Below are 26,108 nucleotides of genomic sequence, written 5' to 3' on the forward strand. Positions count from 1 at the left end.
GAGTGAGTTCCAGGACAGCCAGAGCTATACAGAGAAACCCTGTCTCGAAAAAACAAAACAAAACAAAAGAAAACAAACAAACAAACAAACAAAAAGCCCAAAAATAAAAAGGTATTCCTGTGTTTTATTTTGTCTTTTTCTCCTTTATCCAGATTCTGGAAGCTCATTTAGAAGACAGGATTCACTTAACTCAGATAACACATCAACAGATCTTAAAAAAGTTAATGAACTACTTAGAAAAAGAAATAAAAAAATAGAAAGTGAGAAGAACGCCCTAAAGAAGGAAATATCAGAAACAAGGGAGGAGAAATCAAAGTTAGAGGATGAAATGGTGCAGGGAGACGAAGAATTCTGGAACCTGAGGTACGACATGCTACTGGTAAAGCAACAAGAAACCTTTTCATGTTACAGAAATGGAGAGGGAGTCTTGGAATTGTTGTTTTTCCTTCCATGCCACGGGCCGGCCAGTCTGGGCCTCCCTCAACCCATGGGGGGAACAGGGTCCTAGTCAGGTAGACAAGGCTTTGGTGAAGAAATGACAAACAGAGATGGTCATATCAAGGTCAGTACAATCAATCAGCCAGGTGAAAGGTGGAGGAGCAGTGGTATCATTCTTCAGACTGTGTTGTCCTGGCAGCCCCAAGATAAACTCTCAGGGTCTGTCTTGAGGCAAGCAGCTGAGGGTCGGATTTCAGCATTCCTTGGCTGTAAGGTAAATAATCAGTGAGGGAAGCCTTATAACTTCTCTCTAGTCAGTAAAGCAATTCTGCCTTGTGTGGGACTGTTCTGATGATTTGTGCCTAACTGCTATCTCTAACTTTGTGGGACTGTTCTGATGATTTGTGCCTAACTGCTATCTCTAACTTTGGAGACACCTTGTCTGATAAGACAGCTCCTTTGTAGAAATTCCAAGCTAACTACAGCTAGGAAACCAATTAGGATTATTGAAACATTGTGGAGGCCAGGAAATAATGTTCAATCTCAGTGTTAGCTATAACAAAATATTTCTTAGGGCACCTTTATGCCTGAATAAAGAAAGCATGCAGATATTTCCACAGACTTAGCAGAGATCAATTTGGAACACATCTAAGTTAGGGGATGCCAACACTGACTGAAATACCCAGGAGACAAACTCCCTTTGGAGTCAAAATGCCTCTTGTCCATGATCAGGTTTTAACCCTGATACTGTAGACCTACTGGGGTAAATGAGTGAGTGCAGCACTTCCACAGTTTTACAGGAGAAAAATTCTGTGTCTCATGGATCAAGAAATTGTTGGAAATAATAAAGCCTGTTGATAATCATGGATATCACTAATAATTAAGTATATATGCTTTAAAGTATCAGTTTTAATTTGTGTATTGTAAACATTCTGCATATAGAAAGTACACTGTTCATTGCATAGTATTTAGAAATAATTCAGCAGGTATTATTGTCTAGATAAACAATTTCCTACATTCTTAATTATTTACTTTAAGTGAGCTCATCAATATAGAATCATATATTTAAGATCATATATTTAAGATCTGGGAAGCTTAAAAATGTCTTTGATCAATATTTCTAAATTTTTCTCAAGTAAGTTTATATCCATTTATACTTCTACCACTAGAGCATGAAATGGTCATTTTAATTACATGAAACTTTTTTTTCTAAAGAATACAGTTTTATTTTGGTGTGTTGAAGGTAATGGGCTTATTCCAAATCATCACACATGAAATAAAAAGTACAGTGGGAATGATTACTGCTTGGTACGAAGCCACCACCTTCATACATAGATTAAAGTAAAAAGACACCTTTTTTTTTTTTCTCAAGATAACACCGTACACTGACTGTAGCCCTGGTTTGTCCTGAACTCACAGAGATCCACCTGCCTCCACCTCCAAAGTGCCAGGAATAAACACACACACATATTGTAAAGTGAGTGAGTGGAGTATGGTTGAGGGAAAGGTTTTTGTTGTACAGCCAGAGACATCTGGAAGAGTCCAGCTATAAAAGGAGGGGATGAGGGAAAGAGTGAGGGGGAGGGAAAGATTGGGGGAGGAGGACCTAGAAAGAGGGGTAAAACAAAGGGGACAAGAGGGAAGGGGTGAGGGTATTGATAGAGAGAGAACCAGAGAGCGGGAAGAGAGAGCATCATGTGAGAGGGCCAAGAGAGCACCTAGCCCTAATGGAGCAGCTGGGGGAGGTGAAGCCCATGAGCTGCAGGGATGGTAGGGGTGGGGTGAGAAGAGCTGAGGAGAGGAGCTTTGGGTACTGAATGAGCCTGGAGACCAGCACCAGCTTTGGTTTGGTAATAGGCACCACAAGGAACCATTTGCCCCAGGTTTCAATTGGACCTGATACATGCCAACACACCTCTATGACTGTTCTCTGTTGTGAAAGAACGTAGGGGTTAAGGTTTTTTTTTCCATAAAATACATAACAATCAACAAAGTAAGTTGAAATTGTTACAAAAAGGAAAAAAAAAACCCAAGCAAGCATAAAAGGCATAGGTGATGTTAGAATCTTTAATCTAGTTTATTTTTTTACTTTTTTTTTTTTTTTAGATTTGAATTAGGTTCATTCTGTCCCTTTCCTTTCTCCAAACACTCCCATATACCCTTGCTTGCTCTCTTTCAAATCCATGGCCTCTGTTTTTCATCAACTGTTATCACATGCACATATGTATACATATACATTATTGAATATAACCTGCCCAGTCTCTTAATCTTAAATTATAAAATGTAAAATACAGGGCTAGAAAGTAAAAGTATTTGACAAGGCAGATCTGTGTTTTCTTTTATTGTAAACAGACACGTTTTCATACAATTTATCATAATAAGTAAACTATAAAGATGAGAGTGGATGCTGTGTTTTCCAACAACTCTAATTTCACGGCATGCACCTTCAACCCCAGGTTCACTCTAAAAAAAGAACTCGAGGAGACAAGGAATATCCATTGCATTTATGAAATTATGAAGAAACATTTAAATGAAAAAGAAAAGCAGCAGAGGGAGAGAGCTGCAGCGACTCAGCTTAGGATGCATCTGAGGACACGAGACCTGGAGCTGAGGAACAGGAGGGACACCCTGAAGGAGGTGAACCAGTCACCTGCAAAACTTCCCCATTGCCACTCAGCTTCACAGTGTTACTTAGAACGGCCCTTTGACTGAGTTCACACACTTCTTGTATGTAAGGACAGTAATACGATCTGTTAAATAGGTTTTGTCAAACTGTCATAATCCCACACCTACAGAACCTTAAACACCCGACATATAAGTAGGCAAGACAATACTTTTGCATACATGTTCCAGTCATACATTTTTAATTTATTATATTTTTAAGCATGTGTTAAAAAGTTTATTTAATTTATTTTCCAGATTATGATATATTCTGATCCTTTCTGCCTTCCCTTTACTTTCTCCAAACCTTCCTCTTTCCTCCTCCCCACTCTCCTTCAAACTAATCAGCTCCTTTTTTATTAACTGCTGTTGCATGCATTGTACACATGTGTATCCGTAAGTGTTCCTAAATGTGGCCCACTCTGCCTGTGTAGTGTTGACTCGGCCTGTGTAGTGTTGACTCGGCCTGTGTAGTGTTGGTTGTGTGCGTGTCTTCAGGGCTGACTATTGGGTATTGGATGACAGATTTGTGTAGTCTTCCCCGGGGGAGACTTCCTGCCACACTTAGCACTCCTGAGCCTTTGTTGCCTGAAGGATTTTGTGTGGGGTTGAGGCATCCCAGGCTCTCCGCTTTCCATGTTAGCATGCCCATGGTTGTCACTGTTCAGCTTATATATATGCGTAGTCATGTTGGTGACTTTAATGGGTGTATCTCCTGACATTGCTTGGACACACAATCTAATAAACTCTGATCCTTTCTGTCCCATCTTCTGAACCTTAGGTAAGGGAGTTGTTTTGTAGATATGTCCATGGGGACTGGCTCCACAACTTTGCAGTTTTCTTGGTTGTGGTTTTCTGTAAAGGGATATAGGAAAACACAGAGATGCTCACACATCCACATTTATTGTGGAGCTTATTTATGACAGCCCATATATGGAAGCAGTCTAAATGTCTACCAAGAGGTGGATGAGTAAAGAAAATGTGGTAATACAAACAATAGAGTTTTATTGAGCCGTAATGAATGAAACTATCATTTTTAGGACTATAAATAAAGCTAGAGGCCATCATGGTAAGTGTAAGGCAAATTCAGGACACTAAACATTTTCTCTAATATGCAGATTACAGATTAGAAATATAGGACTTGATATGCATATGTAGGGTGGAATATATCTAAGGGGTGGGGAACAGGAGAGATAATATATTATCAAACAACAACAAACATGACATATTTCCTTCCTTGTGGATATTAGAGAACCTTGATGTCCTAGCAGAGTCCAGTAGATTAATATGTCAGCCTCCCTCTGAGGGTCAGAATGTCAGAAATTATTATTAGTGAGGGGCCTGACCAAGATATGTTGTTTACATTGTGCTCAATGAATAATCAATATAAAGAGTGATTATGTTACTGAATTAATGAATAATTAATATGATAAGCAATGATTCTTGCTTAAGGAATACTATTGACAGCAGTTAAGCCATAGACTATTAGAAAGGAATAAAACTGTCAGCGAACTGAGTGAAAGTCTGATGAAATAGAGTCGTATTCTGGTGCTCTCACACTCATCCCACGGATGTGCTGTTCCTGAGAGATCAAATTTCATTACAAAACAAAATGCAAGCACAGTATCAATGCTGACATCGGGTATATATCACCTTGGGCCATGTGATCACAATGCTTGTGCATTCTCTCTTTGGATCTTCCCAGTCACTCAGCAAAATCAATACTGCGATGATGTCTGTATCCCAGATGAGGACACTGGAATATAGGACGTAAGCTAATGATGATGAAAAATGTAGTCTCTGTTGGCACTCGGATTAAGGGGCAGATGTTGGAACATCTGTGCAGATGTTGTCCCCCCTCCACTAAAGGCTGAGATGTCATATCACTGTGTCTCATGACTGGACAGAGATGTCACTGTTTGCATTTGTTGAGACTCTTGTACAATAGTGATGATGTTCGCATTCAGAATGAGAAAAATATAAACACCACAAGGGTGTCTCCCTTTCCCCATTTCTCAAGCCTTTCAACACCTGTATCAGATAATATATAATTTAAATTTAAGAATAATATATCTCAGTCCTACATTTTTTTTTTCTGACAAGGGAGACAGTATTACTTCAGGTTCTGTGAGCAGCAATACTCAGCTCTCAGGGAAGGTTCAACACCAAGCTTGTCATGGACAGCATGCTCACAAAGGCATCTAGCCATGTTCCACAAGTCTACACATTACCAATTGATGAGTACATTTATGACAGAATGTTAGTAAATTATTTTCAATCTTTTTTTCTTTAGTTGCAAGAAGCACAGGATCAACACATAGGAGCTATAAAAATTGCCCAGAAGATGAAAGATGACTTACAAAGGTATAGTTTAAAGCCGCACATGATATAACCTGAGTGTTTATAAAACAAGTATGAGATGTGATGGGGGGCATACATCAGTTATGACAGCTAGTACATCTGTGTGTAAAGCTTGGGACCTGTGCTTTAAATCACTTGAAACACAATTCTTATTTTTTGGAAATAGCTCAGTGGTTGAGTATGACATTTTTTACACTGTAGCTAAATTTTGTACATTCTTACCAATGTAGCAAGCAATGTAATTGCAAAACTATGTATTTTAAAATATGTCATAGTTATATAGTTTCTTTTTTGCATAATTTATCAAAATTATATATGGCATTTCATAATGAAAGGGGAACAGGGGGTCTACAGTCAGGACAGAAGGGGGAGGAGTACTGAGACAGGTTACCTGTGACATGGAAGCAGGATAGGGGACACAGGGACGAAGCAGTGAGAGAAGGGATGAGGAGGAAGGTTAGGGGCAAGAAAGAACAATGTCTAGTGATACACATGGAAAAAATGGCAAGAAAATACATCTCCTTGTAAACTAAGTTAAAAGTATTTTTAAAATTACATGGTATTAGAGTGATTAGTCTATGAGAATAACTGTTTTAAAACATGGGATTTTAGGGTTGAACATGAAAATTCTGAGTTAAAAGTAAAAGTGAAAGAGCAAGCTAAGAAAATCGAAAAGCTTAGTGGATATCTACAAAACTCACGTGAAAGACTGGAACAAAGTTCAAAGCTGGTAGGTCGATCTCATTCATTTTTGTCATGCTAAAAAGGCATATTCTTTCCTAACAATCCATGGGAATATTCTTATGGACTGTATTAAGTTTTTCAAATGAAAATTTGTTCATTCTATTCTTCCTGGTACTGCTTGCTACACTATTGCTCATTACTATTATGTTACAAGAGAAGCTGATGCATTGATAACATTGATGGCTTTGGTAGTAGTTGATTCTATAACAGAAAGGATCTTCGGAACAAAGCTTCCACAAGAAGATATATATACATATGTATATGTGTGTGTGTGTGTGTGTATAGAGAAGGTATTTCGAAGGAAACAGCTAACAATCAGTTCTTCATTGTAAATTCCACTATTGTAAAAGAGACTAGGATGAAGTGTATGGGTCAGCATCATCCTACGGGTGAAGGTTTGCTTGTACTCACAACCTGAGCAGAGGTATTTATACTCCCCCACTTAGTATAGGATTCATGATAGAACTCCTTCCAGTGAAGAATTTTCAGGAGTAAAGTCTTCAAAAATTACAACTTAAGAAACATCTTACTCAAAGTACTAATTTAGCTTTCCAAATCTCAAGGTCATCTGCGTGGCTGGAAAGAATGATTGTACTTTGTAAACATAAGGGTAGTCATAGAAACAAACGTGGAGGGCTCGAAAGCACTGTTCCCTACTCATTTCATCCAGAGAGAGCCATGTCCGTTTTATTAAAGAACGGTTACAATGATTTTAAAATGTTTGCTTTATTTGCACCAGAAGGAAAGGAAATTGGAAATTTACTAGAATATTCAGGGCAAGTTCAGGATGTGCCTCAGCCACCAAGTACTGGTTTAGTATGTATTGGTCTTTGTGTTCAACCCAGCCCATCCCCACACTGATAAAAGAAATCGGTAAACTCAAAGCTGCCTTTTGTTTTCGAAATCACATCATTGAAGTGAGATAAAACATTTGCTGTTTTACACAAAACATTTCCGGTTGTTTCCAGCTCTTATTCTTGAAAGCATAAACCCCCTTACTCTCTGTTCTCAACTTGCCTGACCTCGAGAATCTTCAGCCAGGCGCAATTCTCTGCTTGTATAAAATTGCAACTGAATCCTTGCAAACTTTCTTCAGTTTTTCTAATGTCTAGTTTTTTATTACTCTACCACATCTTCTTATTAACAGTGCTCATCTTCAATGTCTATATTTACTGCATCCTATGGTTTGCAACTTGTTTCTGGCTCATTTTAAGCTATCCCTCTTTGCACTGATAATTCATCCAGATAGTCATGACTTAAAATATCTTTCTGTTTACCATCGTTTCCTGGTCCTGATGGGGATGCTGTAGCTAGATTGTGGCTCTAGGGTATGGCCTGGAAAATATAACTCCTGGTGCTGTTTGTATTTCAGTGTTAATTCTGCTTTCACTGGAGGGGTTGTCTGGATCGAGGAATGAGTCACGTACAAAGGTGCCTTCTTGTGAGCCTTCCACTAATGAATAAAGGAACCAATCACTGGGCCAGTAGGTGGGATTTCTGGGTTGGACAGAGGAAGAGAGGAAGCAGGAAAGAGATAGAGGCTTTTGGACAGGGACAGCCGGAGGACAAGGCGAAGCTACTAGTGTCTCCTAGTTTAGATGGTGAATCTTCCAGGATTTGCCACCAGAGGAGTCAGATTTAATATGGCTTACAAGATTAGAATTCTAGTTGATGCATCCAGCGATTGAGTTACCACTGATTCTGAACTAAGTGTATGTGGTGTGGCTCGACTGAGTTTCAGAGAGAAAAGTACGGCAGCAAAGCGTGGGTTTGCAAGAAGTGCACCCCAAATGCCGTGGGAGTTTGGAAACAAGGGTCTGGTTTGGTAGCAACCCACCAGTGGGTACTTAGCGAGCTGGGTGGAGAGATTTCAGAGCTCTGAGTCAGAGAGTCTCCATGAGATGAGAACAGGCTGGCCATTGCCTGCCAGTGCCTAGCCGGCTAGCCCGCTGGTGCCATGGCGGTAATCACATGGATTCTTTTTTATTATTTCCTGCAACACCTCCGAATAAGCCATTTAACCAACACTCTTCTGGACTCGTAAGCCCACAGCTGGATGGAGAAGGGTTTGTATTGAGGGAGCATGCATGCACACTTGAAGCACCTCCAGGACTTCCCAGGCATTGGAGTCATGCTCCAGTTCTCTGGTAATGAATGGTGGGTTCTTCCTTTCTTGTGAAACAGATTCTGCTTGTGCCTGGGCAATTTCCTCCTCTCCGTGTCTCCTTAGTGAACACTAGTAAGCAGTGCTTTGCTTACATTTCTTTTTGGAACTTTGAGTCTCCTGTGGATTTTATTTGGATCTGTGTCATTCAAAGAGGCACCTTTATGAATCTCTTGTATGAATGTGTGCATGTGTGTCTATGGCCTTTAGAGTCCAAAAGAGGGCACCAGACCCCACAGAGCTTAAGTTACAGGTGATTGTGAGCCATGCAATGTGGGTCCCTTGCAGGAGCCAAATGTACTCTCTATGACGAGGCCATTTCTCCACCCAACAAATCATCTTGGATAAGCTCCTCATCATGGGCTGTCAATGTAGCTCTATTCAAATAATACCTTTACAATATTAGAAACCTTAAAACCCATTAGGAAGTGTGAGGATTTATGAAGACACAACAAAAGCCTTTAAATTTATGATCTTGGCTTCATCTTCAGACCTTGTGTTCTCAGTGGTACCCTTTATTTGGTATTATTTCAAAAGGCACATCCTGGTTCTTTTGTATTTGGCAGTCTTTTCCATATGCCCTTTCTCATATCAGTTTTGTTTCTGGCTGCAATGTAACAATAATTCTCTTCCTGTCAATCTCTTTGATGGATATGAATCTGGGAGCAAGCGTTGCCTTCAAAGCCCCATGCTTCTTGGACTATGCAGGGAGGACCACTTAGCTCACTGATAGCATATTTTCCTAAGAAGGTGGTTTCAATTCTCAGACAGACAGACTGACAGACAGACAGACAGACAGACACACACACACATGCACATACACACACACATACATATGTACAAAAATGAATAAAAAATAGTTTATTCAGATTTATTATGGTGATACTAATAATTTTAAATCTTTAAACATTTATTTTTATTTTGTTATGTTTATGAATGTTTGCTTGCATATAAGTATGCATGTATACCACATGTATGCCTGGTGCCCACAGAAGCCATAAGAGAGCATTGGATCCCATGAAACTGTAGTTAAGTATGATTGTAAATCACCATGTAAGTGCTGGGAACTAAACCTAGGTCCTTTGCAAGAGCAGCAAGTGCTCTTAACCATTGAGTTATCTCTCCAGTTGATGATAAGTATTTTACAATAATTTAAACTGCCGTTTGAATCATTTACTCAGAAGTAAAACTATCCAATATATGGTAAATATTTTCATATTTTCTCTAAGCATATCATTTCAACTTGCTTTAGACACAGGCAGGAGTTCGAGAAACTTTGGAGGTATTATGTAACAACAACATTTCCCCGACGAATCAGATAGGAGTCAGAATCCAAAGTCTGCAGTGTGAACCCTCCCAAAGGAAAACTGTGCAAGACCCAAACACAAGTGGCCCGAGAAGTTATGAGCAACAATGTATAGAAGAATTAAGGATTAGCAATGCATTGTTATATGAACGATACAAGTAAGTGAAACAACAGAGTTGCAGGAAAAGGAGTAATCTCGGGTTTTCTCTAAGACGAAACATTCAGTGAACTAGTCCTGAGATTAATGGGTGCAGAAGCAAGCTAGCCAATATAATTTTGGGAAATGGTAGGTAGTACAATTCTCACTTTCAAAGTGTTGTTCTGGCACAAACTGAATCCCCTCTTTATATTTGATGGGATTTTCTCCATTAACACCCTCACATGGTTGTTTGGTGTAAGCTTGCTTGTCAGCTTGCCAAGAAGTAGGAATTGTAAAAGTCTGGATGCTGTTTGGAAGGTTGTAGCTAAACCCTAAGAGTCTGGGCGCTGTTTGGTGGGCTGTAATGGAACCCTAAGGGCTAACTGTGCACCCTTCTTGCACAAAGTCTGCAGCTTTCTAAACTAGCTGTCCTTGACTGGTCCCCAGGGAGTGATCACTAATTTTACCCGTGTTTTGTACAAATGTTGAAAGGAAAGCTTCGGAGATACCTTCAAGGGGATTTTCTTTTAACCTCCTAAACTTGTTTCCTAAACACAAGTGTCCATAAAATGTTCTGTTCTATTAATTGTATATATTTAATGGGTATAGTATAATATTTAATAAGCTTATATTAGTGAACTTGGTTTTATAACCACTTATGTTAGCATATTCATAATCTCATGTTACCACCTTTCAAGTTAAGTATCTCTAATCCAACCGTAAGGATTTTATATGTAGGGTCCTCTCAGAGGGCAGCATTTTTTCATCTGTGAAGCCATGTATATGTCCTTGATAGCCTTGTCTCTACTTCTGATATTATTCGGTGTACTTGTTACTTCAGAATTTGCTTACAAATACATGTAATCCTTTGGAATAACTTGAAACGTATAACTATATGCAGAGTGGACATCCTCTTACATGCTTTTCAGTGTTAACACTCGGTTTAACGGAGGAAATTCTGTGCATTCTTACAGTGCCTTTAAAATACACTAAGACACTTATTGATAGATGGAATACTTAGAGCACATGCTCTTTCAGTCTCTACAGGAATAGGAGGCTAGAGGAGTCCCGCACAAAAGTTCACATCACAGTGGAGCAGGGCACATCTCCTCTGAACACATCAGAAACAAGGTTTGATCTTGAAAGCCCTTGTGGGGCATGCACTTGCCCTCACCGATCTTTCATCCCACGTGAGGCTGTGGTTCTCCCAGGAAACCCAAGGTCTTCTAACTTCTGCTCGCAAAGCTACCGGAGAACGGTTTGTTGTGTTGTCATTTCCTCTGTTTTCAGATTTGTGCTAGAATCCTTGCTTTTTAATTTTGGGTACCACCAAAGTGCTTATTTAACACACATGTTAAGTAAATGGACTATATGGGTTGATTATGATAGAAGGCAAATGTTCGTTTTTGTTGTTTTTGTTTTGTTTTTTAAGTGTGGAGAGTCTGTCTTTTCCCAATAGATTGAATAACTGTAACTGCACATTGAGGTTTTTACTCATTGTTTAAAAGCAATTCTTGCCTAGTTTCAAAGTGGATGTGACTGTGGGTAGACTGAGGCATTTGGGGAAGCTTCTGGATGCTTACAGCACGCGTATGTTCCCCCCCAGAGTCCTGGGTCTGGGCATTCGCCACGGGTGGATTACCCTCTGGGTCTGGGCATTCACCACGGGTGGATTACCCTCTGGGTCTGGGCATTCACCACGAGTGGATTACCAGCAGCCAACGTCTCACCACTGGCTGTTAATAACTTAAAGGAACTTTGAATTAATGCTCTTAATGTATGGACTAGATGAAAGAAAATCAAAACCAACTCTTAGAAGTAGATTTTCCCACCTTCTTAAACAGGAAGATACCCTTTATTGTGACCTAACCTAAAGCATGTTTGCATCAATATTTAAAAAATATATTTATGGCACCACAGTTCTTGTTAGTATTCCAATAATTATAAGTTGTATAAATAAGAAAGTGCTTGCATTTTACAAGTGGAGGTCACTCGTGCCTCTGTATGTCACCCTCATTTGAATGATTGGTGACAAAGATGACATTGATACTAATAACCTTTAAATAAAAGCAGCTATCATTAAAAACTATCTCTGTGTCCAAGTTCCTATGTAAAACTGGACACTGCCCTACCACTACCTCACTCTCCAGCTGTATAGTTCTGTTCATCCTAACTGTCATATCCTGAGAATCTAAGAATGGCTTCTGCATGGCAGAATGGACAAATGAAAAGTTCAAGTGTATCCTCCCCATATGAAATATATATCTGGCCCATGAAAAGAGCATAAATAGAGCACCCTCTTCAATAAAATTTAAATATACTCTGGGTAGTTTTTATAGGACATCACTGTTATTAAAACATAGTCAGTTGGTGCGCACCAGCTTATAGTTTTGGTAGTGTTTTCAGCATGATCTTCAAGCACAAGAAAGGCATTTACACCCATGTCTGATGATACCTAACACATTTTATGTGCTTCAGACCACAACTTTCAGACTTCTTAGACAGCATTGCCGCTAAATGCTATAAAAGGAAACAAGTACAATAATTGCTTAACTGTACAAATCATAAGATGGTTATAAGATGGTTAGCTAGGTGGTTTTGAGTTATCCTGTTAGTTAGGTATCATACATTACATATTCTGTATGTATGAGTGCGTTGCCTGCGTGTATGCATAAGTACCTCATCATGCTTGCCCGAAGGGCCTGGGGGCCTTCCCCTGGAACTGGAGTTAGGAACAGCTGAGAAGTAACATGTGGGCAACAGAGCAGAGACTGGGTCCTTTGCAAAGGCAACAAGTGCTCTTAAACGACGAATCTGTTTTTCTGTCAGCATACTTCTCTATTAAGAATAACTTAAAAATCTTAAAAGTCTTAAAAATATTATTAGAAATATCATGGGACATAGTTTTTCAAGAGCTATAACTGGATGTGTAAATGGTAACATGGTATTAGAAAGATTTCAGGGTGCTACCTTCTTTTCAAGTATTTTTAGGGTAGAAGAATACTGGTTTTTGTTAAGTTTGTCTAGATAAACTGAGGACTAGTTTACCTTAAATTCAACCTAATAGTCATATATGGTTTGTATTGCTTCCTTGTGGAGTATTAGTCAGTCAAATAATTCTACACCTCCTGAGAGATTGAAAGCAATTATTTTGTCCGCATAGGAAGACATTTTTTAATAGTCCCAGTGGAGCCCTTCAGAGTGCTATTATGTAGCCATCATTTGCCAGTTCTTAAGAGTTACAGAGCCTTCTGTAACTGCTAATGATTTGAATATTTTTATTAGGAAAGCAATACCTCAAGATATAACAACACATTCTATAAAATGGTAGGAAAAGGGTAGGTTTTGAGGTAAAGAGTTTGACTTTGGGATAATAGATAGATGTCATGGAGTGTGCCTCAGAACACATCACCAGAACAAGACTTCTATATGATCATATACAAAAAAGAAAATTGTTCAAAAAGCAAACAATTGATGATCTGCTCACGGGAAAAGAAGGTGTAGCATTCTAGTGAACACCCTAACGCTGAGATTCTGTTTCCACCCCAAGAAAGCCCCTGCACTCAAAGTGACACTAAGAAGAACCAACACAAAATTAATGAACTTAAGCAACTCAATGGCTTCTAAAGTTAAACCCATGAGGACGAACCTAGGAGGAATAAACATATAGGTGACATGAGTTAAGAGTGCAGGTTGCACATGTGGGTTAGGGAATCTGACCAGAGTTGGTGATTAAGGAATTCAGAGAATTTAGCAAGAGAAATAGAGAAAAAAGACAACTAGACATGAAGGGCTGCATTATGTAGAGATGATGTAAGGGGTTCTGAGGAGATGACTCAGTGGGCTAAGTGCTTATCTCTGGTGTAGCGGTGCATGTGTCTGTAGTCGCAATGCTGGGGAGGCAGAGATAAGTGGATCCTTAGAGGTGGCTGGCCAGTCAGTCTGGTGATTAATGAGATCCAGGTTCAGATAGACCATGCCTCAGAAAACAAAGAGGAGAGGAAGACACTGGACACCCATGTGGGAGTGCATACACACAGAGGTACACAGACGTATAGACAGACACATATATACACATACATATACATACATACATACGTACATACCGAAGCCAGGTTCATATGGCAAAACAGAAGTCATGGCAAAAATAAAAATAAAAGAAAAAATAATTTGAAATATCCTTGTTGACTTTCAATTTTTTCATTGCAATTGTATGATTGAAGATCTGATGTAAGGCAATAGTATTATGACTTAAGTGAGCTTGGATTGCCTACACTAGACTATAAACGCAACCACACTTTAGTTTTCAAAATTAATCCTTATTAGTGAAGTCTTGCTTTATTTATTTATTTATTTATTTATTTATTTATTTATTTTGGTTTTTCGAGACAGGGTTTCTCTGTATAGCCGTGGTTATCCTGAACTCACTCTGTAGACCAGGCTGGCCTTGAACTCAGAAATCCGCCTGCCTCTGCCTCCCAATTGCTGGGACTAAAGGAATGCACCACCACTGCCTGGCTAAGTCTTGCATTTTTATCATATACATTTTAGTAATTTAAACAACAGGGAAGTGGAAAACAGAAATGAATTTGAAATATTTTTTTAAATATATAAACTTTATTATAAAAAACCTCCACACAGTGAAATGAGATCCAGTCCGCATATCTCAATGAAAGAAAATATATTTTTGTGTACTTATCCACCACCCAAACAAAAATCTTTCTGATATGAATTAACTCTTCAAAGAAAGCCATTAAGGAGATTATAAAGCTAATTGTTTTTCTTGTTTCAAATCTATCATGAATTTTTCATGTTTCATTTATTTATTTATTTATTTATTTATTTATTTATTTATTTATTTATTTTGTAGTGGTTAAGTGCCTAAAAAAATCTATTTGATAGTAAAAACTTAAAGTCCCATGTGAAGGTCCACACTTGCAGAATGGCTATATTAACTGTATTCACAGAGATGTGTAGTAGACTTTGGAACTGGCTAGTTTCACTGTGTATTTTACTCACAAGTTCTTTATAAAAAAGTTTTAGTGGAACTAATTAAGTAGGTGTCTGAAGATGGCTCAATAGTTAAGAGCACTGGCTGCTTTTCTGAAGGATTCAGGTTCGACTCCCAGCACCCACATGGGTGCACAAGTATCTAAAAATCCAGGCTCTGAGGATCCGATACCCGCTTCTGGTCTTTGTGGGAGCTGCACGTACATGATGCCCGGATGAACACACAGGCAAAACATCCACACACATAGAAATAAATACACTTGGAAATAACTCAGCAGGTAAAGAAGAACGATCCCTTAGCTTTGCATCTTTCCCTGGTTGTGTTAAGATTATTACACTTATTAGATGTTTCTAAGCATGTTGATCAAGAACTCATGAGATGATAGTTTCAGGAAAGAGGAGAAGAGTCAGAGTTTTAAAGCCATTTTGTATGCTTTCTCAAAGATGGAAGAGGAGGTAAAATCAGTCCAAGAACTTACAGAATTAAAACAGTCTTTGGAATATAAGCTGTATCACCAGAAGAAGAAAAATGATGAAATAGAAAAGGAGATTATCAGGTAAGGCCTTTGTGTTTCCAGTGTGGCCCACCATTCATGTCCGCTCCACGTGTATAGAGGGGTCATGCCAACCATGACAAGCTGTGTCAGATCTTGAGATACACACACACACACACACACACACACACACACACACACACACACACATACACACACACACACCAATATGAGGATGGAACAACAAAAAATAGCTGCATCTTAAGAAACTTTAGATACAGACACACAATCTGACCTCCTTACTTTCCTTGTTGAGGCAGAATCTCATTATGTAGCCTGTGATCTTCTCCCATGATTCTCCTGCCCCAGCCTCCAAAATGTGACAGTCTCAAATTTGTATCACTGCACTGAGCCTAGAAGCTTGGGGAATGTGAAAATATTTTGAAATACAATATTCCTCAATGTTTTGAAAATTAGCACAATATTGCCTTTAGTGTGTAATGTCACCTTCTCTAATTTCTTGACAATGATGTTTTATTTCTCACATTATTTTTATCTTTCTTTTCATCTGCAATTCCAACCAACACTAAAAAGTTTAACATATAAACTTTTTAAAGCCTTTCTTACCACCTTTAATTTTATAAGTATCTGGACTTAATATTTTCTTTTTTGTTCTAAAATATACTATGTGATAAACTCCTTTGTTATGGGTGCCCTCTATGTGACCACGAGGTACATATGCTATTCAATTTCACACACACACACACACACACACACACACACACACACACACACACACACAGAGTAATAAATGAGTACTTTTTAAAAAAGTATACTTTTTTTGTCTCTTTAGGTCAACTTTGGGTTAAAGCTAATACTAAGTTGATGTTTTGAATACATACATGGTAATGGACAGTAGCATTTTTAAATCCTATAAATAGTTATAAAGCCAATTATATGCTGTGTATATTGCTTGTCTTCATATTTGTTTCCTATAATAATAATTATATAAAATGCTTTAAAAAAGTTGGATTTAAATTAGATTATAATTTACAGATACATTTATTTCACATGATTAGAACATGCTTAAACAATAAACATTTGATGTTGGAATATATTATTTTCTACATTCTTGCAGAATTAAGAAATTTCTGAAAATGACAAAAAGTGGGCATAAAATTGGAGAATGTAGTTCTCATGGACATTCAAGAACTGGGCAGTTTTGAGACACTAAGTAAGTTTACAGACCAAAGTTTATTAGTTTGTTTGTTCGTTCATTCTTTCCCTCCCACCACCCTCTTTCCTTCCTTCCTTCCTTCCTCCCTCCCTCCCTCCCTTCCTCCCTTCTTTCCTTCCTTCCTTCCTTCCTTCCTTCCTTCCTCCCTTCTTTCCTTCCTTCCTTCTTTCCTTCCCCCTCACTCCCTCCTTCCTACCTTTCTTCCTTTCTTTTTTGAGAAAATGAAAATCTCTCAGTTCTTTGAGCAATGAAATGACTATTATAAGATCATTGTTTACTGAGCGTGTGGATAAATAAAACTTACCTTTTCTTTTTTTTTTTTTTCTTGGTTTTTTGAGACAGGGTTTCTCTGTATAGCCCTGGCTGTCCTGGAACTCACTCTGTAGACCAGGCTGGCCTCGAACTCAGAAATCCACCTGCCTCTGCCTCCCAAGTGCTGGGATTAAAGGCGTGCGCCACCACCGCCCGGCTACCTTTTCTATTAAGATTGTCTGCTGTTGTCACCCCTATGTTCTGAAACTTTCTTTAAGGACAGGCAGGTCCCTAAGACATGGATATCAAGTCTCTATCTATCTATCTATCTATCTATCTATCTATCTATCTATCTATCTATCTATCTATCTATCTAGTTTGCTTGAGGAAGGGTTTGTCTGTGTAGCCCTGCTGTCCTGGAACTCACTCTGTAGAGGAGGCTGGCCTCAAACTCACAGAGATCTGTCTGTCTCTGCCTCCTGAGGGCTGGGATTAAAGGCATATGTCATCACCACCCAGCTCTAAAGTCAGTATCTTGTATTAGATTTATTGAGTTACAATTAACACCTTTTGAAATTGGACTTTTGAACATTGCTGTCACTTTAAAATGAAACTTTATACTTTGTAGCCATCTCATACCCCCCTTTCTTACCTAGCCTTGGGAAATTACACTTTTTCTCTATAGACTTACCTATCCTGGACCTTTTAAAGAAATGGACTCTCACATTATGTGGTCAGGCTTCTTTTCGGACTGGCTTCTTTCAAGGTCCCCTCCTATTACGGCAGCTTCAGTAGTTGAGCATCTTCAACTGCTGACTGCTATTGTGTGTGGTCTGCCATGCATTAGTCATCCTGCTATGGAGTACATTTACATATTTGTGGGCACATCTGCACATTTCCCTTTCTCTTGGATGATTGTGTCTGTGCGTATATGTGTGTGTTGTTTGTGTGCATACATATATTTGTGCATGCAAGGCCAAAGGATAACCCAGGGTAAAGCCTTTACCTTTTTTTGTTTATTTTAGACAATATTTATTTTATTTATTATGCTGGTTTGTAACTCCACAAAGAGAGTAGGCTGGCTGGCAAACAAATTCCAGCAGCCTGCCTGCTTATGCTTTTTTTGGCCTGTGGTTGTACATGTGTGTCACCACGCCCAGCTTTTTTTTTTTTTTTTTTTTTTTTTTTTTTTTAACATAGGTTTTGTGAGTAAGACGTGGGTCTTGTTGCAAAGTTTATTAGTCAGGGTTCTTTAAAGGATCAGAAGTGATGTGTAAACATATATGTGTATATTAAAAAAAGAGTTTTTTGAAGTGGCTTACAAGCTGTGTTCTTGGTAATCCAGTAATGACTTTTTCCCGTGCAAACACCAAGATTTCAGTCCCTCTCAGTGCATAAGGATGGATGCTACTACAGTCCCACTCTGGTGCTGGAGTCCCAGAGAATAACTACAGAGCTGCTGGCCTTCAGTCTACTCTGGAATCCTGAAGAAGTAGGTTCTAACACCAGAGAAGCAATGACTCACCAACAGGGTGGATGGACTTGCCCGTGAGAGTGAGTGAAGGCAGGAAAAAAGCAAAAGCTTCCTCCTTCCATGTCCTTTCCTATAGGCTGCCAACAGAAACTATGGCCCAGATTTTGGATGGGTCTTCTTATCTCAAGTGATCTAACCAAGAAACTCCCCCACAAAAGTGTCCAGTTGCCTGCGTTTTATTTGATTTCAGATGCAGTCAATTTGACAACCTTGATTTGCCATCCTATAAAGCAAGTGTATTTCTCCCTAACCCAAAGTTACATATTACCTCCTTTTCAACAGTATCTGTAGAGAGGCCAACTTTTTTCCTTTGCGTGTGACTTTTTAGTTCTCCCAACACCATTGTTTTTTCTAAAGCAATATTTTTAACATTTCATTTTTTTGGGGGGGGGGAGACACTTGTTGACAGTCAACTCACAGCCAATGTAAGAGACGATTGGTCCTCAGTTCTAATATTAGGATTGGTGTGTTGGTTTCTAAGCCAGAATAAAAGATAAGGCATAGTCTAGACAGAGTCTAGTTTTCTTGAATCTCTGCTGTCATCTGTCACTTCTTCCTTCGCTCATATTTCCATTTGTTCATTGACACAGGATCTGATAAGTCTGTGATTTGCTTCTCTATGACTTCTGAGCTCATCATGAATCACTGGTAGGTTTTTCGTAACTAGGAAAGTGTAGTTTAAAGTCTGATCTGTCAGCTTCTTTCCTTAACAATAAACCACCTGACATATTAGAGTTCACAGTTAGATTTCCTTTTGACTTGACACCTGGTTCTTATGTATAACACTGGGGCTGAGCCCAATTACAGCACATATCTCAGTCCAAGTTTCATCTCCTTTGTCTTATATAAGTTGAAATGCAAATACCTGGAAATTATTACTCAACACAGAAATCATGAGGTGAAGAGTTCAGTCCATCCAAAGAGTAGGTTTTGAGGGTGATCCTCTAAACAGGTGGAGACAAATTGTCAAAGTTGTACAGGGAGTCAAGATTCCGAAGCAAATTTATATTGGTAAAGCATCTCAGTCGAAAATAACCATGATATAGTTTCTCTATAAGCCAGTTTGAAGGAAGGAAGAATAAATTGCATTTGACTTATTACACAGGAAAGATACATTAGTTTAATACAACAGCACCGAAAATGATTTCACCTTGTTTTCTTTGTTGTTTCACTAAAGAAAGAAAATAGAAACCACACTAGGGTGATCAAATAAGAGCACACAAAGCTGGTTTGCTCGCTGAGAGTTAGCTAGCTGGATTAGATGTGACTTTTGATTGTAAAACTAGGCAGGTGTGTCCAGTTGTTATTGGTGGTTATACTTTGTTACTGGTGATGATGCTATGTCTCCTTGTTTTCTGTTCTTCCTGTCCTAAGGTAAGGGGACATTCTAGAAACACACATGGTTATAAAAATTTGCAGTAGATGGGGAAGTTAATTCATCTCTCAATGACCTTACTCCCTTCTCATCTGGTGTTGTAGCTCATTAGCATTGTCATTAGTAAATTCGTCTCAGTTTTTATTTGCTCTCCCCTTTTAGAGGAGATCACCTTCCATAAAAGGAGTTATTATTTCTTACTATTTCCTATTCAGCCTATATCTTTGATTGCCCATTGTTGTGGGGTTTTTTGTTGTTGTTTTTGGTTTTTTGTTTGTTTGTTTGTTTTTAATCTCAGCTGCTCAATTTTACCAATGAAGACTCAGGAGCCAGGTGCTGGGGTGAAAGCCTGCTAGCTCAGAGAAACATAGACAGCACCGTCCTTCTCAGCTGACCTCCCAGAACAATGACCCTCTCTCATATCATCTCAAAGAAACCTCCTTCCAATGGAATGCCCCTCCCTTCTACTTCCTACTCATCCTCCTGACTCCCTTTTATTCTGTTTTTCCCTATGCTCTTTACTTCCTGTCACTTTCCTATGTTGAAGGTAGTTGCTCCTCTTCTTGATCTATGATTAACTTTAATTCTGTTTATCATATTCAAACAGAAAGCTCTTAGATTAAAGGTATGTGCTAAGATTTAGCCACACTAGAACTAAAAACAAATTTTTTTCCCCAGCAAATAACACAGTTTCAGGGTTCACAGTGAGATCAAATATCCTACAACAGCCCCTTTGAAATATTGAAGGGTTAGTGACCCAAGCCACTTTTGTTTTCTTTCTGAACCTTTCGTTGGTTTTGTCCTCTGCACTGCAGTTTGAAAATTGGTTTATCATCATGGTGTCCACCTCAGGAATAATGACAAGGGTAACAAGGGTGGAATAGCTGTCTCTTAACATCTTTTCATCAACTGACAAACAGTGGTTAAAGGAAGCAACTCAAAATGCTTACTGGATCTGAATTTTCAAGTCGTTTTTGATTAGCAGAGGTTAGAAGGGCCTTCTCTCTTCAAATATCTATATGTTGCATGTTCTGAAGTCGGTACTACTTTTTATGGGAGGTATAGTTATTTGGGTCTAAGAGTCATCTCACAAACCACATGAATACTGATCACAGTCAGACAGGAATAGTTTATTGAGTATTCATCCCAGGACTTATTGTTCATGGCCACAGATCAGACTCGGGAGCTGACTGTAACATCCAGCCAGAATCTCAGAGAACTTATAAGCCTAAAATCTCGAACATCTGTGCTAAGTTAGTCTTCCAATCAGGATTTAGAGATAGGGGGATTACCTTAGGAACCTACATTTATCCTGCTTTCATTGGTTAGGGTATTCAACTGTGGCAGGGGACGTCTCTTGCCCAACATTCATGTCTTAGCTTGTCAACTAGGATGTCAGTTACTCACATACACGTCTCTTTCTGCCAAGTAGAATGTCAGTTCCTAGTTGCCACGCCCACTCAATGAAGTCTTGTGACAAGCCCAAAAGCTTGGCCACAGACCTGAGGCAAAAAGCTTCAAAGGAAGCCAGTCTCTTGGAATTCATTTCTTGGCATCTAACTCGGAGTTAGCCCAGATTTGTCCTTGCATTAGTCAATGGAAGGTCTCACATGCTAGGTGTCTCCCAAGATATGATTTACTATAATAGCTAAACAAAATTAAACGTTGCTCTCTGACCTCCACCAATTTTCCAACATCTTAGCCAAACCCTGGCTTGGAATTTTGTAGGGAGTATTACACAATTCAGACTAATTGCCTCTGGCATTGTTAGGGAGATAATGATGGGGATAGGGCATTGAAGTTTACAGAGTGGTAGTTGATAATCCCAGGGCAAATTTAACTAAAATCCTCATTTCAGTCATGTAGGACAGACCATATTAGAATTGCAGCTAAGCCACTCCCAGGGATTAGAAGAATGGGACCCATGGGACATGTTTCTGCTAGCCCAGAAGATTGGCATAGTGGGCGTTTACTAAGAAGGGATGGGACCTTGAGCCGAGTGTGTGTGTTTGAGTGAAAGCTGTACAGCAGAGATTCAAGTCTCTATACTCCTGGCTGGCTCACCTGCAGCCCCCTTCCCACCTCCCCGACTCTACCTCAGCTTGAGCAGGCCCAAGCATGCTTGAAGCCCTGGGGTGCTACACCGGTACAGAGGAGATGGCTGCTGTTTTAAACCCAGTTTGTTTCAGATGGCCTCAGATGCACCTTGGCCACTGAGCTGCCTGACCTTTCTTTTTCGTTTGTAATGACCATAAAGATCAGATGTTTAATTTTAAGAATATACACTCAGATTCCACACTTCTTTGTGTTGTGTCTGCCATTTTTTCAATCGCCAATGTCTTGCCGACCTGACCAGGACCCTGTTTTTCCAGCGGGTTGAGGGTCTGTGGCACCCAGGGAGATCTTGGGAACTAAACTTTAGTCTATCCTTGCTCAAAATGGAAATCTTATTCTAAATAGATACAGTTGTCTCTCTTATATTGGGGTCCATCACAAGGGACAGCTTATAAAAACCAAAACCATAAAAGCTGATCCACAGGGGAGGTTGGTTTGGGTCCAGGCTTATTGCAGCTAAACAGAGCAGTTCTAACAGATTTCTGTTGTAATTAGTTCCCAAGAGCACAGAACATAACAGAATATGCAGTTAACTTAGGCATGAGAATGGTTGTTATTAACAGCAGTAACAGCATGTGAGAGTTTCTTTATAATATTGGTAATAGCACAAAATGGCAGGCTGGATAGAGAACAGTTACATAGGGCTTAGCGATAGTTGTGATGGAATTGTTTGTCAGATTATGTTATGCCTCCTTTGCTTTAGATAAAAATTGGGGAAATGTTATTTTTTTGCTTTTATCTGTCTCAGAACTGCTCACATTCTTCTCTGGTGTTGAAACCTTCATGACATTTTGCTGTCCCCAGCTGTATTGACATGATGGTGGCTTATGTGCACTTGCATAGGTCCCTGCACTGCTGGCATTATGATTGTTAGCACTTATTGTAAATTTGGCAGAATTTAGGAGAAGGGGCTTTGGGCATGCCTTGGGGATGAGTATAATGATTACATTAATCAGTGTGGGAAGGCCTACCATTGTGGGCATCACCATTCTCTAAGCTTAGAGGTTCTGGACTATGGAATTGTAGAGTGGGGCAGAGAACCGGCACTGGCTTGTTACCCCCTGCTTTTGACTGGTTGTAATATGACTATCTGCTCAAGTTCCTGTTACCTTGACCTGGTGGACTATAACTCAGAATTGTGATAACCCTTCTTCCCTAAGTTGCTCTGTGTCAGAATGTTTTATCATCGAGATAGAAAACAAAACTAGGACATCCAACAAACCTTCCCTGCATTCTGGTAGGCATTCAGATTCAGATATATAGTATGTTTCTGACATTTTTACATCTCCCACTTCAATTATTATGATTTTAATTATATGACCCACAGCAAAGTCCTTTTAATTATTTTCTACTTGCGAGGCAAGTGAAAACTAGACATTTATAATCTTCATGGCTACAGAAACTAACAAATGTAAATCTTCCATAGGCATGCCGAAGATGAGTGTTTTGGACTGATGATGAAGGGTTGTATCTTGAATGCTTTTCTATCACATTTCTTCCAGTTTTTCCACAATGAAGTATGACATACATTATAGAGAATTTTCTTCCTCTCTTGGTAGTTGGTCATTTTTTGTTGTTGTTCTGGAAAAAATTCAGAAGTCTTTTGTTCACTTGTAATCATTTCGTGTACAAAATGAAGAATTACCTTCATTTTCTTCCTAAAAATTCCACAGCAGAATTCCTGGTCATTTGGGAATTTTAGTCTTTCTGCCCCTCCTTCCATTGTGTTCCCTGAGCCTTGCATACAAAGAGTTGTTTTATAGGTGTATCCACTAGGGCTGGTCTCCACATGGTCTATTAATCTCTGCCTTATGACATATTGTGTCTTTCTGTTTGGTGTCCATTTGCCTCAAAGAGAAGTTTCTTTGTTAAGATGTGAGAGCTACATGCAGTTTTTGATATAAGGATACAGTTTAGAATGATGTTAAGAGTTATTTTAGTCTAGGAACATGGGGGTAGTAGGTTTTCTCTTAAGATCCATGATCTCACTAGCCCTGGGTGATTGGCTAGGTTACTAGTACCAGGCATGATTTACCCCCTGTTGAGCAGACCTTAAGACGACTGCTAGTCATTAACAATATGTGTCACTATTGCTCCTTTAGAGCTATCTCATTGTTGTGATTCACAGGTATCACAGATGGATAGGAGTACTGATTGCCTCCCTTCCTTGGCCAGTTGCATAGTCATTTCTGATTCTGTGTAAGTTATGTCAGTAGGTCACTTTTGGTGCCACCTTTAAAAACTTGCTCTTTATCTGTGCTTGCAGATGCATCATAGCCACTTCGACATACCACCCCCCAAATTTAGAGTTATTGCCACGTGCCAGCACTTGAGAAAAGTCTGGAATTTGAACTGTTGTGTTGTGTTTTTCATAGTTTAGTGAAGATATCTCAAGAACAGCGAGTTTCTTTGTTGCACTTAGGCCATTAGATTGTTGTATAGAAGGATCCACTAGATTCTCCTCAATCCGTTATTGTAATTTCTTCCCTTCTACCTATTCTATGTAGTCTTCATTAAACTTATAACTTATATCATATACCATATGGTAGATTTTTCACTAGCCTGAATGAGCACTCACCCCACCCTCCACCCCCCGTTCATGAGAATTACACTGAGCTCACACACAGAGGACTTACCATTGTGATCCATATGAAGCTCCATATCCAAACCTTTTGAGAAACATGTGTATGTAATTCGCTTCTTGTGTCCAGTGTACACAACACACAATGCACTTGCTGTAAGTTTGAAGTAGAACTCTCAGAAGTTTGATCTTCCGTAAGCAATATGTTTGCTCCCACAAATTTCACAAAAGCTCTCAGTCATCTCTTTATAATTTTTCATCCCTTAGAAATTCTGAGATGCAAGTGCTTGCATCTGAGGTTAACTGGCTGTGCTTGATAAGATCTGGTCTCTCTGTCACACTGATTGCAGACAGTTACTTGAGCATATTCTCTACAGAATTGCTGCCACACAGTGCCCTATGCATCTAGAATCTCTTGTTCAGACCAACTGTCTTCCAATAGAAATATAAAGACCTGTGACATCCTGTTGTTACCTAGTGTTCCGGCTCAAGGCAAATCCTAAAGACAAATGTTGTACATTACTATTTTACGACAGAAACAACAAATACTGCACAAACTCATGCACTGTCTGAGGCTCACCCTTTTTGTTGTGGATACATCCCTCACCTGAGTCCCTACTCGTACTTGAGCACGGACATACAGCCTTCCAAAGCTCCAAGTACAGAAACCACACATACCTAACAAGTCCAGAGTGTGTTTGGGCTTATTTTATTGTTCTCTTCTCCTCTTACCTAAGTTGGACTCATAAATGTTGATGCTTTGAAAATATTTTCATCTATTTCTCCTAAAAAAATGTACTCAACAATTTTAACCCAACCGTACATACATAATTCCTTTGCAGTTTTTGTTTCTGTTTTAAATCTGCTTTTCAGTGGTGTTCTTCTGTGTTTCTTCTTTTACAGAAATATGACTAGACTTTGTCACATGGCTTGGTGGGCAGATACAGCATGCCTCTCCCATAGATACAGGACTCAACGTGGCAGTCTTGATATGTTCCAGTGACATCTTCTGGGACCACACCATTTGCACTGAACATGGAGCTAACTTTTCTAACCGCAGCCTTGGAAATTTGGCTTCAGCTGAAGCCACAGCTCCTGGTTCAGGTGCCACCTACCAGCGAAAATGACAAAGCATTGCCCTTAATAATTTTTTTAATTAAAAAGTAAATTATTACCTTTCTTGTCCTCTTTTCTTTTTTTCTATCTGAGATCAAGAAGATTTTTTTCATCATTTTCTTTGCTTTTTCATCTTTATGTTTTCTCATTATTCTCAAATCATCTAAGTGATTATAATGCATTTTATTTTCAGTTAACAAAGTTTGCGATGAGTTTGCATCTTCACTGTTTTCCAATATGTCCCCAAGAAGAAAAACAGCCACCAAATCACAATCCCTGTTCTCTACCTCTTCTTTCTTTATAAACTTCCTACCGCTCACACATGGCTTCTGACAACCCTCACCTAGGTTTTTCCTTATATCTTCATGCAACTGTGGAATAGCTCTGTGCCCTACCATCGATCTGACCCCTATTCCAGCCTATGTTGCTGTTAAGAAAAACCTGTTGTATTCCACGGTAAGGAGAAGCCTGCCTGCTCTTTTGGTCTCTCTGCAGCTTCTTCCTTGTTCCTCTTCACCTCTCTCTTATGTTCTGTTATCATTTGCTATGCCTTACTTTCTAATTCTTTTTCTGCATTTTGC

At 39.1% G+C, this 26,108-nt stretch overlaps 1 protein-coding gene across 1 annotated transcript in view; it reads left to right on the top strand.

Moving 5' to 3' along the window:
* Positions 1-25,595, top strand: part of LOC116069095 (ankyrin repeat domain-containing protein 26-like) — a 36,059-nt gene extending 10,464 nt beyond the window's left edge. Inside the window, exons 4-12 of the mRNA XM_031339452.1 lie at positions 153-363; positions 2,895-3,075; positions 5,393-5,463; positions 6,073-6,190; positions 9,621-9,832; positions 10,852-11,071; positions 15,268-15,380; positions 16,456-16,551; positions 25,315-25,595. Of these exons, the coding sequence (XP_031195312.1) occupies positions 153-363; positions 2,895-3,075; positions 5,393-5,463; positions 6,073-6,190; positions 9,621-9,832; positions 10,852-11,071; positions 15,268-15,380; positions 16,456-16,543 (1,214 nt within the window). The 3' untranslated portion in view covers positions 16,544-16,551; positions 25,315-25,595. The remainder of the gene's footprint in view (positions 1-152; positions 364-2,894; positions 3,076-5,392; positions 5,464-6,072; positions 6,191-9,620; positions 9,833-10,851; positions 11,072-15,267; positions 15,381-16,455; positions 16,552-25,314) is intronic.
* The last annotated feature ends 513 nt before the right edge of the window (positions 25,596-26,108 follow it).

This window comes from Mastomys coucha, unplaced genomic scaffold (genome assembly GCF_008632895.1).
Source record: "Mastomys coucha isolate ucsf_1 unplaced genomic scaffold, UCSF_Mcou_1 pScaffold22, whole genome shotgun sequence".
Taxonomy (NCBI): domain Eukaryota; kingdom Metazoa; phylum Chordata; class Mammalia; order Rodentia; family Muridae; genus Mastomys; species Mastomys coucha.